At 39.9% G+C, this 15,548-nt stretch overlaps 1 protein-coding gene across 1 annotated transcript in view; it reads left to right on the plus strand.

The window, feature by feature from the left end:
* Positions 1 to 3,087, plus strand: part of LAMA3 (laminin subunit alpha 3) — a 121,083-nt gene extending 117,996 nt beyond the window's left edge. The window contains exons 76-78 of the mRNA XM_086742264.1: positions 1,499 to 1,592; positions 2,062 to 2,181; positions 2,364 to 3,087. Of these exons, the coding sequence (XP_086598390.1) occupies positions 1,499 to 1,592; positions 2,062 to 2,181; positions 2,364 to 2,509 (360 nt within the window). The 3' untranslated portion in view covers positions 2,510 to 3,087. The remainder of the gene's footprint in view (positions 1 to 1,498; positions 1,593 to 2,061; positions 2,182 to 2,363) is intronic.
* The last annotated feature ends 12,461 nt before the right edge of the window (positions 3,088 to 15,548 follow it).

Here is a 15,548-nt window from a genome sequence, read left to right on the forward strand (position 1 = left end):
CAGGCTGTGTTTCCATTTCAGCTGTATTGCCCTCATTCAGCAGGGGGAATTCTAACCTTGAACTCTGGACTTACACATTACAACATGTGTCTATAGGTATAACATTAAACAACCTCCTCAGAGTTGTTTAAAACCACCACATAGAAAATTGAGCATTTAACCTGTCTCTGTGCCTACATTAGCAGCCTCCACTGTGTGCACACTAGCTGTCACATGCTTTCTTCACAGTGGTCAGCAGTAGGGCACAGTCTTAATTTTCTTGGGCTTCTGAGGCTTTGCAAAAATCCACTGGGGTTTTGGCCAGAGGCTACAGAACTCCATGGCTTATTCTCGCTCCCATGTCACTCATTATGTGACCGTAACCACGTCCGTTACAGAACTGAAGCAGCCTTGCTTTGTGTTAACATCTTCTCTAGTTGATGGGTGTGTCACGGTGGTGATTATCATCACTGTTGCTTTTTCATAATGTAACAGCTTCAGAATATGAGTCTTGGACTACAGAACTGTTGTGGTTGCTGCTGGAGAGACATAAAATAGAAAGATCTCAGTACTCCACAGAACCTGCTGTCTCATGGCATGGTGTAAACCAGCATGAGTCTGCCTAACTTCAGAAAACTCAGCTTTGCTCTTCTCTGCCCAGATTAGGGAACTTGGTTTTATTATTTATTTTGTCACCAGTTAGTTTCCCCCACATCACTGATCTGGTTCAAGACACAACTGGCACATTGAAGCAGGTGCATCAGTAGCTGGGGGCTCCTTAAGGGCAAGATTGACCGCTTTTTTCAGCAGTCACTTAGATTCATGCTGGCTGTTATTGTGGACAGGACACAACAGGAAGGAATAAAAGGTCAATGGTACACCATCAATCAGCCTGATAGGAAGCAGACTCAAGATACCAGCTACTTGACCATTACCAAGTTTGTTGTAACCATCACACCAAAAGAGTCTGAAAGGACAATGTTGAAAAACAATAATGCACTCATAAGGAATGGAAAGCAAGACGTGAAAAAGCACAAGCAGGTGCTTGTTCAAAATGTCATTGTAAATAGTCAGGCTTGCAAGCTTTGTGAGTGAATTATGAGTAGTCCAAAATTGTGTGAAAGGCCAGAGAAATATATTGCAGAGATTCTCTCAGGAGATGCCAACCATGTAGATGACTGCTTTGGGAAAGGACAGGAAGGCCTAGTAGGAAAGACCTTGTCTCAGAGAGATTATGTCAAAAGAATTAACATAATTTTGTAAGATTCACACGGAGAGACAAAGGTATGTATTTATGCTCATAAAATTTGTCAAATATCCTCTCTTGGGATTCTGTTAGGGAAATTTACTTTCCTCTTGGAGAGGATAATTTCTGAAATATGTATACGATGACTGTAACACTTAAAACTAGGTGAAACCCAGCCTTCACAAATTCAGTAAATTATTTAAAGTACTGTATTTTTCTGTTGTTCTTTTCTTTGCTGTGGTAACTTAAAAGATAACTTTTTTTTTTTTACAGGTCATTGCTGCTGGAAATAGTGGTGCTGGAGAATTCCAGACATCAGTCACACCTAAGCAACCTCTGTCTAACGGACAGTGGCATACGATTGTAGGTATGTTGTATCATACCATTTCTTCTGCGATTTTGCAAGAATCATAGAATCATAGAACGGTTAGGGTTGGAAGGGACCTTCAAAGGTCATCTAGTCCAACCCCCCTGTAAGGAGCAGGGACATGCCTGACTAGAGCAGGTTGCTCAGAGCCTCATCCAACCTGGCCTTAAACGATGGGCACAGAGCATTGCAGCTCCAGATTTTTATTAATCATTTCTCTTCTGTTGATTCTGGGAATACTCTTTAGAACAATATAAGTGTCTTGTGTTAATTCAAGGCTTTACATAAGCTGAGGGTTTGGGGCTGTATTTAGCCCCAGAGTACCTAGATGTGTCAGTTTGAATTTAAATAAAACCTATTGTTCCTATGAGTTAAATTTCAAGACAGATACTACTTAAAAATAGAGTCATATCTAGCTGATTCGTTAACAGGGCTGAGAAAGACTACTCATTTACCTGCTTCTTTGCAGTCTCTCAGGAGGAGACCACTGTGCAGCTAGAGGTGGGCACACAGAGTAACTATACCACTGGACTTCCACCCTCTCCTCGTAGACGTGTTCATCAGCCACTCTACTTTGGCAAAATTCCAGGTAATGTTATTGCTGCTTATTTTTCATGTACCTACTGGCTTTTTTCCTTTCCAAAACAAAGGTCCTATTCATGCATGTAGTTCTGGTATCATTCCCCCTCTTTTGAAAGCCTTGCAGTAATTAATGTTCTTTAAAACCATTATCATTTTATTATCTTAATCTTTCTACCTTGTTTTTTGTAGCAAATTTGGACACACTGTGGCTTCCAGTCAAAGAGCCGTTTTTTGGCTGTCTTCGGAATATTAATATCAATGACAAACATGTCTCCAGCAGGAGAATTTCAGAGGTTCATGGTGTAGTGAGTTTGCATGGGTGCCCGGCGAATTAACTTTGCTGTTGCAGTACTTGTACACACATCAGGTTGGGTCTGCTGAAGTACTGTGTGAATTCATGCAATGTGGGTTCTCCTTTTGCTGATCACCGTGTCACTGTCATCAGGCTGGTTGTTCAGAACAGCTGGTGAGCAAATGCATCCTCTGGATGTGGACTGCGCCAAAGCAAATTAAAAGTATTTGCTTTGACAAACTCCCTTTTAAATATTGTTGATTTCCAAGGTAATCCATTGTGCCTTTTGAAATATATGCAGAAAATATAATTGTATATACCCAACTGGGCCAAATTTTGCTCTCACCCACAACAGCATAGACTTGAGTAACTCCAGTGTCTTAATTTTGGAAATTTGCCTTAATGCTGGTCATCTTGAGAGCAAATTTGATCCACTAATATAAAGAATTTTATAAAAATATAAATCTCCTTGGATTGATGTTTATACAGAAATGTACATTAATGTTAAAAGTAATTATAATAATAATAATATAAATGGAGTTTGAAGCACTTTAAGGAGTGAAACTCTAGGAGTTCGTTACAACGCTAGGAATTCTGGGGCCAAATAAATACAGTATGTTCTTAAAACCATCTGTTTTCGTGTTTGGTTATTTTAACCTGGTGTTTATGTTTTGTGTTTTTTATAGACTGCTAAATCCTACTTGCTTTATGCAAATATTTCTTTAGCTTTAAGAAGCTGATTTGTCTGAATAAGCAGAAGTCCATCATCTTTGCTTCTTACAATTCGGTTATATAAAAACCTCAGAAAGAGAATAATTTTTCTTGTAATCTTCAGAGCCAGAAAGTCTCCTCCATAGCCTTTTTTTTTTTTTTCTGATTACATGACGACAAGTTATATTAGGAACAGCAGTTGCACTTGCTACAGTTAAGTAGCATGAATTGCAGGACTAAACCAGCAAAACTGTTTTCTTTGACAATCAAATCTTTACTTGGTACATGAATGTGACCCATGGTGGAGGGCAAGGGACGCAGTTTGCTTTGTTCTTCTGAATACAGGGCTCGACTGAATAGACTTGACATGGCTCCTTCTTGCAGTATCATTCAGAAGCAGCATTTTGATATTTACTTTTTTTTTTTTCCCAATTCCCTGATGCCAGCCCTCTTTTTCAAAATTAAAACATTTTCTAAGGCTGGTCCTAGGCATGAGTAGACAGCAATGCAAACAAATGCTCCTTCCCACCTAATGCAATATTTGCTCCCACTTTCCACTGCCTTCTTGCTCAAGGTGCAGCAGCGTGTCCTCAGTGTGTTTGGCATGAGGGGCTAGCTGGATTAATAGAAGAAGATGCCAGACCAATAACCCTTATGGCTTTGGTCATTAATCCCTTATCAAATTTTTGCAGCTTTGCAGGTCCTTTGCAAGTTTGCAGAGTAGCAAAAATGTCAGAAACATGTTTGCACCAAATCCTTCGTTGCTTTTTTCTTTTATGGCAGCTCTGCTACAGGAAATCTATGTCCACGCAGAGGTTTCTTACCTGCAGAGCTAGTTTTGGAGTGAACGGGATGCAGTGAAAGCGCGCTGGGGTTGAGGCCTCTGAGGAAGCAGAGGATTGGCACAGAATGGCAGAGCCCTCTCTCTGGAGATGCTCTGCAGAGGCAGCTTCTCCTGTACAGCTGCCTGCCACGTGGGACAGAAACACTCATCGGCCTGGAGGAGGTGGGGTTTGCAAGTCTTCTTTCCAGGTAGCAACAACTAAATCCTTTCTACAGGTGAAGCCCCCTGCCTTTGAAGTAGGTTGTCAAATATTCGGGTGACCAAACCTGTGGAAATACTCAATTGATTTACTGGCCTTAGTTGGCACTGAAAATTTCCACAAGGAGAAAGGAAGAACAGTTAAACTTTATCAAGCAATTATCTAGTAACATTTCATATCTCATGCCCAGCAGACTACTCTCTGAAGCAGATTTTCCCTAGTCACAAAAAAGCCTTTTTCTTCTTCCCTTCCCACCTCAGAATAAGCAAACGAGGAAAGATTTTTGCATCACAACCTGGAGTCCAGTCCTGAATTTCAATTCCCTTCCATCTGGTTTTATTTTATCAGAAGTAGTTTTAATGCTGACAAGAAGAAATGAAAAATGTATAAAAACTTGAGCAAATGTAAGTTATAATGATGAGTAAGTATTAATTCCAGTACAATCTAATGCATAACAAAGAAGTAGAAAAGTCTCTTTAGTTTTTAAGGTTCTTGGTTGTTGGGTTCCCTCCCCACCCCAGTTTCTTCAGTTGTATTGCTTCCATAGAGTCAGGCTGTCACACATTGTTGGGACAATCAATGAAAGCCAACTAGAGTTTCAGGTTTTGTACTTTAACATAGGTAACTCTGTATCAGGCTGATAAACACTTGGTAAAAAACTTTTTCATCCTGAAGAGCCAGTAGATAATCTTTACATGAGGAAAGTTATCCTGTTTAGATTAGTCTGATGAAGAATTCTTATTATTGAAGAAATCCACATAGACCCTGAACTGTACTTCAGGCATTGTCTCTTCTGTGCTTAGAATATCCTGAATTTTCTCACATCAGAAACATGTTCTGGAAAACAAGAGCCTAAATTTTCAAGCATTTCAAGTCATGAATAGTAGACATAATTTCAAATAGAATCATAGAATAGTTTGGGTTGGAAAGGTCATCTAGTCCAACCCCCCTGCAAGGAGCAGGGACATCTTCAACCAGATTAGGTTGCTCAGATTGTAGAGATTCCTTCTCTCCAGGTTCACCAGAAAAGATCTTTGTTAAAGTCAAAATAAACAGTTTCCCCCAATACATTTTATAGCAGACCAGAAGTGACTAAATCATTTAGATGGAATGTTATGTGAATAAATAGCAAGGTGAGCTTTAGGTAAATACCATGTCATGGGTTTTTTTTTTTACTGTTAAAAGTTGTATTTCCAAAACTTTCATCATCTGAGTGTTGCCATTGGACAGTAACTTCCATGGATTATTTACCTCCTTTGTCTGTAACATTTCAGGTGGCCACCCCACCCCCCCGCCCCCCCAGTATCTATCCATTTCCATATTAGAACAAAAGTAAGTAACTCCCACAGGAGAGGTTTTCCCTATATTTTTTTATTCTCCTAGTCATCTTCACTATTTGCTATTCAAGCCTTGAAGTAATACTAATATTTTCAATGGCAAAAAACTCTCAACTCCGGTCATCCTTTATGAGCCTCATTGCTTGTGTTCAAGGGTGCAAAGGTATTGCAGCTTGCATTTTGCTTCATTCATCTTAAAATTAGAAGTAATAATCAAAGAAATGCATACCTCTGCTGGCAAGATTTTGCTCTATGGTTTGTACCTCTTGAAATTAAAGCTTCTGAGGAAAATTTTGAAAAGTTTAATGAAAAAGGATCTAACGTAGTGTTCAATACACTGAAAGTGCATGGCTAAAAACGCACGCTCTTTAACGGTGTGTTTAGATTGCCCTAATGGCTTATCTGAATCCCAGCTCAATCACATAAAGGGAGCAGATTTCCTCTCCAGATTAAACCACATTGGTATTGCTAGTGCCAAATCCTTCTCTTGTCCATATAAGTATCAAGGGCAAAGGGGTTTCCTCCAGTTAATTTGGATTAGATTTAATAGGATCATGTTATCTGAAGTGGATGACACCAAGGTCCCTGAGTTCCATTTATTATAACTACAGCCAGATTAATGGGAGCTGAAAGATAGTTAGGAAGCCTAACACTGAGAACTGCAGGCAAATAAGATGAAATAGATCACAGGGCACTTAGAAAGAAATACACATTCACTGTAGAAAAATGCATATATACACAAGGAAAACATTTTTCCCTTTCACTGCTTATAAACAATGCTGTTACTTAAGTTTCTGAAAAAAAAAGCTTCCAAGTAAAACTTCTTAAAAGTCTTCCCATACCTGAGCTTGAAGGTCTGCGCTTTTGTTACTGTAAAGCTTTCATGTAAAATCCAGAGCCATCAACCTTTCACTTCCGTCAGCAGCAAAATGAATTGTGTGAGCTAACTTTCTTTGCTTCTGTGACCACTTGTTTGGAGTCACCTGTGAGGCATTTCATTTTATCCCGTCCTCTTGATAGGAGTTTTGTCTCTGCTGGAGTCCTCCGTGAATTATTTGGGGTTTTTTCTCCCCTCTGCTTCCTTTCTGCTCCTCATAAAATAGCCTGGAAAATGCGGTCTTACTGAAAATGCTATAAATGCATTATGGCTTTGTAATGAACACTTGCCATCCTTTTTCTCTCTTACCATTCTCTTTGCGGTTTCCTCATTTAAAAAAAAAAAAAAAGAAAACAACTTCTGCTTCTTTCTCTAATGATGTAAGGAAATTTAGGGCACAATGGTCCAGTCTTCTGTAAATCTGTCTGTATTTTCTAAAAATATATTAAATGGATGTCCTTGGCAAAAGGAAGTACTTTATGTTAAAGGGGACAGTGCCATAGCACAATGTTACAGCTTCACTGAAGACATTAAGACTGCAAGGCATAAGCATAAACCTCCTTTGTGCAGCTGGCCCAGACATCCCAAAACTGGAAAAGGCTGGTCATTGCCAGAGCTGCAATGAAGCATCCTCTGAGTATAAAGAATTGCAAGCAAAATGACCAATGAGACTTTATGTTCTCTCTGTCAATTTTGGGGATCCTCTGTAGCAATGAAACCAAACTATGGCCTATTGTTCATATCATATTTTGTTTCCTGGTTTGCAGCTGATGACAGCATTCAAAATATCTATGATTTTTTTTAAACATACTCCTATCATTTCTTTGCACCTCAGCCAATTACTGTGTTTCCTACAGGTTGTTCCGAATGTGAAGCGTATGTGAAATGTTCCCTGAGATGCAGTTTCTTTGTTAAGATGTCACCCACTCGTTGATAAAGATTGAGCACTGCTGCATTATTACACAGAACAAAAAGACAGATAGTTGGCATCATGATCTTTTGTCTCTGTTCAGTTATATTTAAACTGGGAACAGCAACAGATTTCTCTATTGTGCGGGAGCCTATGTCTAAGATTCCTGTCACAGGAGGACTGTGCGCTGGTGAGAATGAATAATTACATTCATAGGAATGCCAGTAATTTATAAATTAATATGGAAGAAGACTGTTAGAATTTCAATACAGAAAGAACTGTTCAGATGTGTTTTTTGAAGCCTGAAGGCATAAGAAGAAAATAAATTTTAAAGGACACAGAAAGAAATGGCTCTGTGTCCAGCTCTTGCAGACACAGTTTTAATTAACAATGTGTTAATAACGTAATAAACCAAAATCTATCAGCACAAGGTATTACTTAATAGAGGATTTATATTGTTAGGTAACAGCACCTGCCATAAATATTAATTCTAGATCCTTCTGAAAACTTTCTGATCAGAATTACTGTCGGGATGCTACAGAGAGTCAGTAATACACCCAGATACTGATTCCTCTGGCTAAGGTAAGGACTTCAACTAAGAAAATTTACCTGAAGAACAAGGTGTCAAATCAGTAATAAAGTTCTAACTTTCCCTTTGCTGTACTCAGTTAAATCAAAGGCAACGACATACCCCTAGGGACAGTAAAATAAGTAGTAATGAAGCTAAAGGCGCTCTGGGCAATTCTCCAAGAGAACACATAGGCGTGATCCAAAGTTCAGTGACTTGGTGGAAAGATCTAACCACTTCACAGGACTTTGGCTCACACACCTTATTAAAACAGGCAGCAAATCTCATGTACAGTTTATAAAAAAAAAAAAAAAAGGTATTCTAAGATATTGCCAAGATTTACAGAGAATTGTTATTGCAGATTAAATCTGTTATGTAACAGAGGGCAGGACATCGTCTCCAGAAAACCTAAGATAACCCTTTTAAAAGCAAATATAAATAAATGGAAACTTTACACAAACAAAAAGGGTATTTGTATCGGCAACCAGAGTGGAAACAAGGAGACCACGCAGATAAACTGTTCTGCCTGAGGAGCGTCAGCGGTGAAGGCAGTGCTGAGGGGTACTCTCAGACCACCATCTGTGAGCCAGCCTGCCTGAAAAGCCCGCCCGGGCTCAGCCCTCTCCCATGCTGCTTGAAGTAACTGCAGCCATCCCGTTATGCCTTTAGCAGGCTCATAGAAAAGAAAAAAACCTTCTGGGAATTTCATTATCCTTGCATGCAGAAGAGTAGGACCATATTTTGAACTGGTAAGTTGTATTTAGTCGGATTCTTGTAACTTGATATTGCCATGTTAAAGGAAGGAAATGTTCCCAGTGCTGAGCCAGTTAAGAGGACATGTGATCACCGAATCTGTGTATATTGCATTCATCACAAAATATAAAATGAGTCAACAAACTCAGAACAAATTTAATTCAAAACAGACACCACAAAACCACTAATGATCATCATTGTTATTTAATTAAGATTAAATGAATAGGTTAAATCTTCCAAAGAGACACTGAATGCCATCAAATAGAATAAAGGCCAGGTGCATGACGAGTATAAATCAACATAGGTCTATTGTTCCCTGATTTGGGCTGACAGGAGAAAAGGATCCAGTCTTGTTTACGTAGCCGCTTGTTTTCAAATGTTGGGAACACAATGTATAGATCTTATGAAAAACACTGTTTCAATTAACTTTCTGTGAAAATAATACTGCATTTTTTTTTTTATCAGTACAAAAAATTACCTAAAGAACAAATGTGAGCCTAGAGGATGGATAGAAAGAAAAAGACTTTATAGTTGAAGAAGGAAAGGTACGAAAGGGAAAAGTAAGCCTTAAGACTTCTCTGAGAGGATTTACCCCTGCCAAGGGAAATGTCTACAGAAGAGAAGCTAGTTAGAAACAGTGAGGACTGTTGGCTTGACTGAACAATTTCAGGCTACATGGTGGTGTCATGGAGCCCAGCCACTGCTCCCTTCCGACCTGAGACTCAGTGCTAGGCTCCTGGGCAGCTGCTGCCTGCCTGCGTGGCACCCCGGGCGCCCCAGCCCCCCTTCCCAGCCTGGCCTCTGCCGGCTGCGGAGCTGGGTGCCTGCCTGCACCCCTTTCCCAGTACTGCCCTGCGAGGGGAGCTGGGGGGAACAGCTTTTCTCAGGCTTTACCTCCTTTCTGGACAGATGCTCCAGCTGTGAACTCACAAATCTCTGTGTTGGAGAGTTCAGAAAAATGGTAGGCCAGACCTAGCATATGCTGGGAAGGAAAATAGCATGAAGCTGCCACTCCTAGCCCCTTTTATTCTGATCTCTGACCCTTTTCCTTTTGTTTGTTGTACTTAGTATGATAGGAGGGAACATCTGGACTCTAGTGACAGCAAACCAAATTTGCATGCGTATAGCAGATAATTAAGCACGTGTCTAGCTGCAGCTGCAAAGAGCAATTAGTCATAAGACAGCTTTCCACACCCCTTCCTGACTATTTTTCTGTTCCCCCCGGCAGGCCCTCTCACGTGTGCATCTCTGACAGGCACTGAGCACTGGCCTCCTTTTCATTTGTGAAGACAGTTGTACAGCTGAGCTTAAACCCTTCAACAGAACTTTGACTAGGATGATCTTCCTCTGATGCATCAATTTCTAGCGGAAACTGCTTTCTGCACAAGACATGACGCATGTGACCCAAATCCAAACACGCATGTCTGCATCCCAGCTTCGTGGAGGCTATAGGCAGGTTTTGTTTCTAGTTCCCCCTCTCAGATCAGAGGAAACCGAGCTCTGGAGAGTTGTTTCTGACTGCTGATATTTTCTATGGCTGACCCTTGCCTCTCTGGAGCTGCCCAAGGCAAATAGCGGCTTTTCTACTCCCTGCAGCTATAAAGAAGTTTAAGTTTGCCCTGCAATTTCCACCCCAGGCCTATGAAGGGCATATTATAAAATCTTATCATGTCAAGTAAATACATATATCCTGTGTCTGTCTTTTTGGTTGTAGAGAGTCCTCTGGCACTTAAGCCATTTCGTCGCCTAGGATAGGTGTCTTCATTTCTCCTGTAAAAGAGTCAAATTTTCCAGACAGGTAAAACAAAAGTTGCTCATGGCTGCAACCAAGAGACACAGCTTAGAGTCATTTACAAAGCACAACAAATTTCTAGTTTGGTGAAAAACAAAGACTGCATTGCATATTCCTAAATTTCAGCCTCTAGCATCAAATCTTTTAATTTATTTGTATGCTAAACGGGAGTGTAGTAATAGGGCAGGCTTCAGTAAGGGCAGGTGCAAGCTGGAGAAGAAAGGGCTGGATCAAAGGGACCACCGCGCCTCAAGCAGGGATTAGATTCAATGGACCAGCTTCACAGTCTGGACAACAGTGATTATTCCATGTGGCACTTTGCATTTGCACATTGTATAACTGAGCTGCCTGATCAAGGCTTCTGTTGAGGCTGGAGTCTCATACCAACATAATGATCTCTGCTGAAGAATTCCTCTGCATGTTGGAAATAACATTCTTGGGCATAATTTGCAACATTTCTATTGGATTTACTTGTGTGTGTTAATAGTATGTAGGCATTCCCAGTTATAACAAATTCACACAAATTGCAGAAAGCATTTGCATCAAGCAGAAATTTGAAAATATAACGGCAGCTTTCAGAAAGTTACTAAGGCCCAGAGACCTATTTGAAAACAAAAGTTTGCTTTTTGTATAGGTAAAATGAAGTCTCCTGTGTTTCAGCACGGAATACTAATGTAGGGTTTTTGTGAACGTCCTGCAACAGCAACGCACAGAACAACCCTGGCTGGCGCAAACAGCACTGTAACACTGTCACATGCATCTGCATTTCAGGCATAGCTGTGCTTATGGGAGCACATTCCAACACCAAATCCAGACAAAAATGTTAAGGCTTTTACTATTAGGGTAGGTGAACTCATTATTTTTCATTTGGGATCCACAGAAACTTTAAAAATATGTGGACTGACTTGATTTTAAGCAAACAGAATGGCTAGACAGACTTCTGTGCATGCGGAACTGGCCAGCAGCACTGGTACTTGCTATCTAACACCTACCTGACTCCAGTAAGCATTTGTGGAATACATCGGTTGTATAAAAATTGAGTACCTTCTCTAGGTTCTCCTTCTGTAATCAGTGGAGGAGGGTTAGTTATCCTCAAACAAAAACACACCCACACAGCATCTTAAACGTATATCCATAAGAGGACATGGCAGAAGCCAACCTAGCTCCGGGCTCCGAGCAAGAAACCCACTGAACTAATTCCCTGAAGATGGATGTAGCGCTTGATTACACTTCAGTCCTCAGGAATAATTAGACTGCCTTACAATCTCGCTATAGAAATACCATTGCGCAGTGTTGCCATCAGGCCTCGGTAAAGAAAGGAACAAGCCACGGAGAATTATATCCTGCTTACAGGGAAAATTTGTCATGATAAATGTTTTTGTCACTCCTATTCAGTATGGACTTACCCAAACACAGTGTGGTTAGCTCCTAGCACCTCCATATTACAATGCTGTGACTCATCATGGCAGTAAGAGTGCTTGGATCTACAACAGCAGATTTGCTAGCATTTCTTCACCTTCTTATTTTTCAGTGTCTTGGTGCTACCACTGAAAGAAATCTCTATTTAACTCATTGCTTTTGTGATGAGCCGAACACATTGGTGGGCTCATGTATTTCTTGGTAGTTTCTACCTTACACCAAGGAAACAAACATACATGAACTATTTTTTTCGGTGCTTTGTATGATTTGAAGCTTGAGAACCTAAGAAGAATATGTAGGCTGAACCCTAAGTGAAAAGCATATCAAATAAAGAGATGTAAGGTAGAATGTGTATTTATGTATGCTTGTGTACTTACAACCCCTCTAAAAATAGGTAAGTGCAAGAGCTATGAAAGGAATGGAAGGAAAAAGAGAGGAAAGCTTGCTGTATGAAATGCAGTAGAAAAAAAGCATTTGAGAAAAATGCTAATGGAATGAAAAAATGGGAAAGTGCACTGAGAAAATAAAAGATTATTTCCCCTTGTGCTATGTCTGGAAGAGGAACTCCGAAAAAAATGGCTTGCAGTGAAAACATAGCTTTTCTTACTGTATTATCTTGGTTATTGCTGTGCGTAACTCATAATGGCTAAAATTACGCAACTCAATTTAAGATGCTTGCCTGGTACGTAGCTCTCAGCCTCACAAAACACTGCTGGTAGAGCAACGAACAGTGAGTCAGTACAGAATAAGTCACCCAATACATGGTTTTAAAAGGCACTGCGCTGCTTAAAGGCAGGAGTGCTTTCGGAATCCAAATACAGTTTTAAAAAGAGGAAGGTTATTAAATTTGTTATTGTCCTGTTACTTTAATAAAAGTCTTGTGGCATGTTAAGATTTGTAAGTCAGTCCTGTGGTTACCATTACATGCACACAGAATCTTGACTTTGCCATCTCGCTTTATCTGCAATGCAGCGTTTCACTTGCAGAGCAAACGCTGCCACTTCCCATAATGGGAACTGATTCTGGTAGTCACCGCTTGGAGGAATCTTTAATTCTCAAGGGTGTTTCCCATTTCACATACCTTGATTAACAAGTACCTAAATAGGAACATTTTATAAACCAATTTGGACAGAGTATGTATTTCTTGTAGGCCACCTTTTGAAAGGCTGCTATAAGGCCTCCCCAGAGCCTTCTCTACTTCAGGCTGAATAACCCCAACTCTCTCAGCCTGTCCTCACAGAAGAGGTGCTCCAGCCCTCTCATCATCTTTGTGGCCTCCTCTGGACTCGCTCCAACAGGTCCACGTCCTTCTTATGGAAGGGGGCTCCAGAGCTGGACGCAGTACTCCAGGTGGGGGCTCATGAGAGAATTGGAGTCTTGATCAACTGCATGCTGCTTATTTCATTAAGTACCAGGAGATAACACATACATTCCTAGTTTTGCTTAATTTCATTGTAGAACTGACAACTCAAAATCTAGTTGGTCAAGCATCAGTCTTTTCAATTCTCATTTAAATTAAATGTCAGATACGGAAAATAATCTCACCAAATAGCAAATGTATATTTTTATGTCTGCTTTGTAGTTCTACATATCAAAATGTGAAGAATTTTCCATTCATATAAACTGACAGTCCATTCACATAAACTAATGACCACAGTACAACATTAAGGGAAAGAAGAATAGAATTAAGATTATTTAAGCACTATCAGGCTCTATTTAGCTGTTGCCTCTAGATAGTGCTGTAGCCTGAGTGTATATAAATGTACATACTGCCTGAGTACACACTTAACAGAAGAAGATTGATTCACTTTAGGTTTATACAAATAGACACAATGACACTTCTTGCAAAATAAATGGTTCTCTAAATTAAATGGTACAACTAGTTATTTTCTTGAGCGAGCAGCAAAAGTGTTCATACCAAAGCACAAGTTTCACAGATGAAAAGCTAGTATCCAGAAATAAAAACTTTGATATCTGGGGTAGCATCTGTCTCTCAATATGTTCTCCAGGCTTTTTTCTGTCTTATGATATATGCTGCAGATCATACCACTTCTTTTAAAAGCCAGTCACCGTGCCTATGTGTATAAGCCTCAGAGAAGAGTTTTGTAAAGAACAGAGCACTATGTTCCAGAAGATATGATTAAACTCTCAAAACATAAGGAACTGAACTACTCAGGGACAAAGATATCACTAGCTAACACAGTGTGTATGCAAGGGAAGAAACTCACCATCTTTGTAGGCATATACACTGCTACAGAGCTGCTCAAATGAGCATATTCTGTCTGGCCTGTTCCGGTTAAAGAAAGCCAAGATGCTTTAGTTTGAGGCAGTCGTAGACTGCTGAATGCCTTGATGTAGCATAGCCACCAATTTTAATGCACAAAATTATTGTGCATTACAACCCCATCAATAGTTATGAGAAGCAATGCATGGACTATTTCAGTGGCTTGCTGAAAGACACAGGCGAGGCAAGGTTTCCTCATATGGGAGTGAAATATGACTATCAGGTGGTGATGGTTTCTTAGACCTTGAAGTGGTACTCCCATCTGCAACAAGAAAATGTGAAAACAGGACAAAAGGGACATCTGCACAAGAATCCACTGTTTGCAGTTTTACTAATACCAAGAAGGGGAGATTCACAGCCCTGCCATGGCTGCTTCATAACCTCCACCTCCCTCTTAAGCTGAGCTCTTGGCTGCCTTCGCTACCCAACCATCAGCCCACCAGGTCTTTCTTTCATGCCTTCCTTTCTGTTTACCTCAACTACTGGCCATTGCAGTTGTGACTGTCTTTTAAAGAGAAGAGTGTAAAGGTGGGTCACACAGGCTTGCCCAGTCTCCTCTAGATGATTGATCCTGGACGACCTATCTGCATAAAGTTGTGTCTTGTGTCACAAAAAACTGTTGTCAATGCGGTCTGTTGACTTTTTTGTCCCTAGAATTTTAAACAAAATATTCCTCATTCTCAGCTAGAAAAAAAGAAGAGGGGCAAGAAGTGCAAATTCAAACCTGAAAAACAAACATGACGTCTACAATGGCTACAGAGGTTTTCTTTTGGCCCAACAGAGGCCATTCTGTTTTTGCAGTGAAGGAGAGAGGAATAAGCTAGTGAAAAACATTAAGATGCTAAATGTAAAACACACATAACACCAAAAGTCCCAAATGGAAGTAGAAAAGTACAAATGTTACTGACAAATAATCTTTAAATAATCTAATTTCAAATCGCATTATGCATCAAGCTGCTTGGCACCTGTGAGAAAATATTTACTGCTAAACTAGTAAAAGGAAAATAAGCCTTAAAAAGATATTATGTTTATTACATTCCAAGCATTTCAAAATACATCCTACAAGGATTTTTTTTCTTATTTTCAATTACAAGGATTGAGGGGGAGCACTAACACAAAGGTGTTTATTAAGGCTGGTATGTTGGTCACAGATTATGTATGGCCTTGCTGACTACTCATTTTTCATCATCATCTTGAAAGGACAAAGGTATATCCTCAGTAACTGGGCAAATAATTTGTTGGTGAATGCTATACATATACTTAGATACAGGTACACGTATACAGAGGAATATATAGAGAAAAATCCTTCACAAATGCATCTGGTCTGTGAAATAGCTTCATGCACAATTGAAAAAATGCAGGAAAACTGGAGGGACACTCCAAAGCAG

This window comes from Chlamydotis macqueenii, chromosome 2, assembly GCF_036417535.1.
Source record: "Chlamydotis macqueenii isolate bChlMac1 chromosome 2, bChlMac1.mat, whole genome shotgun sequence".
Lineage (NCBI taxonomy): Eukaryota > Metazoa > Chordata > Aves > Otidiformes > Otididae > Chlamydotis > Chlamydotis macqueenii.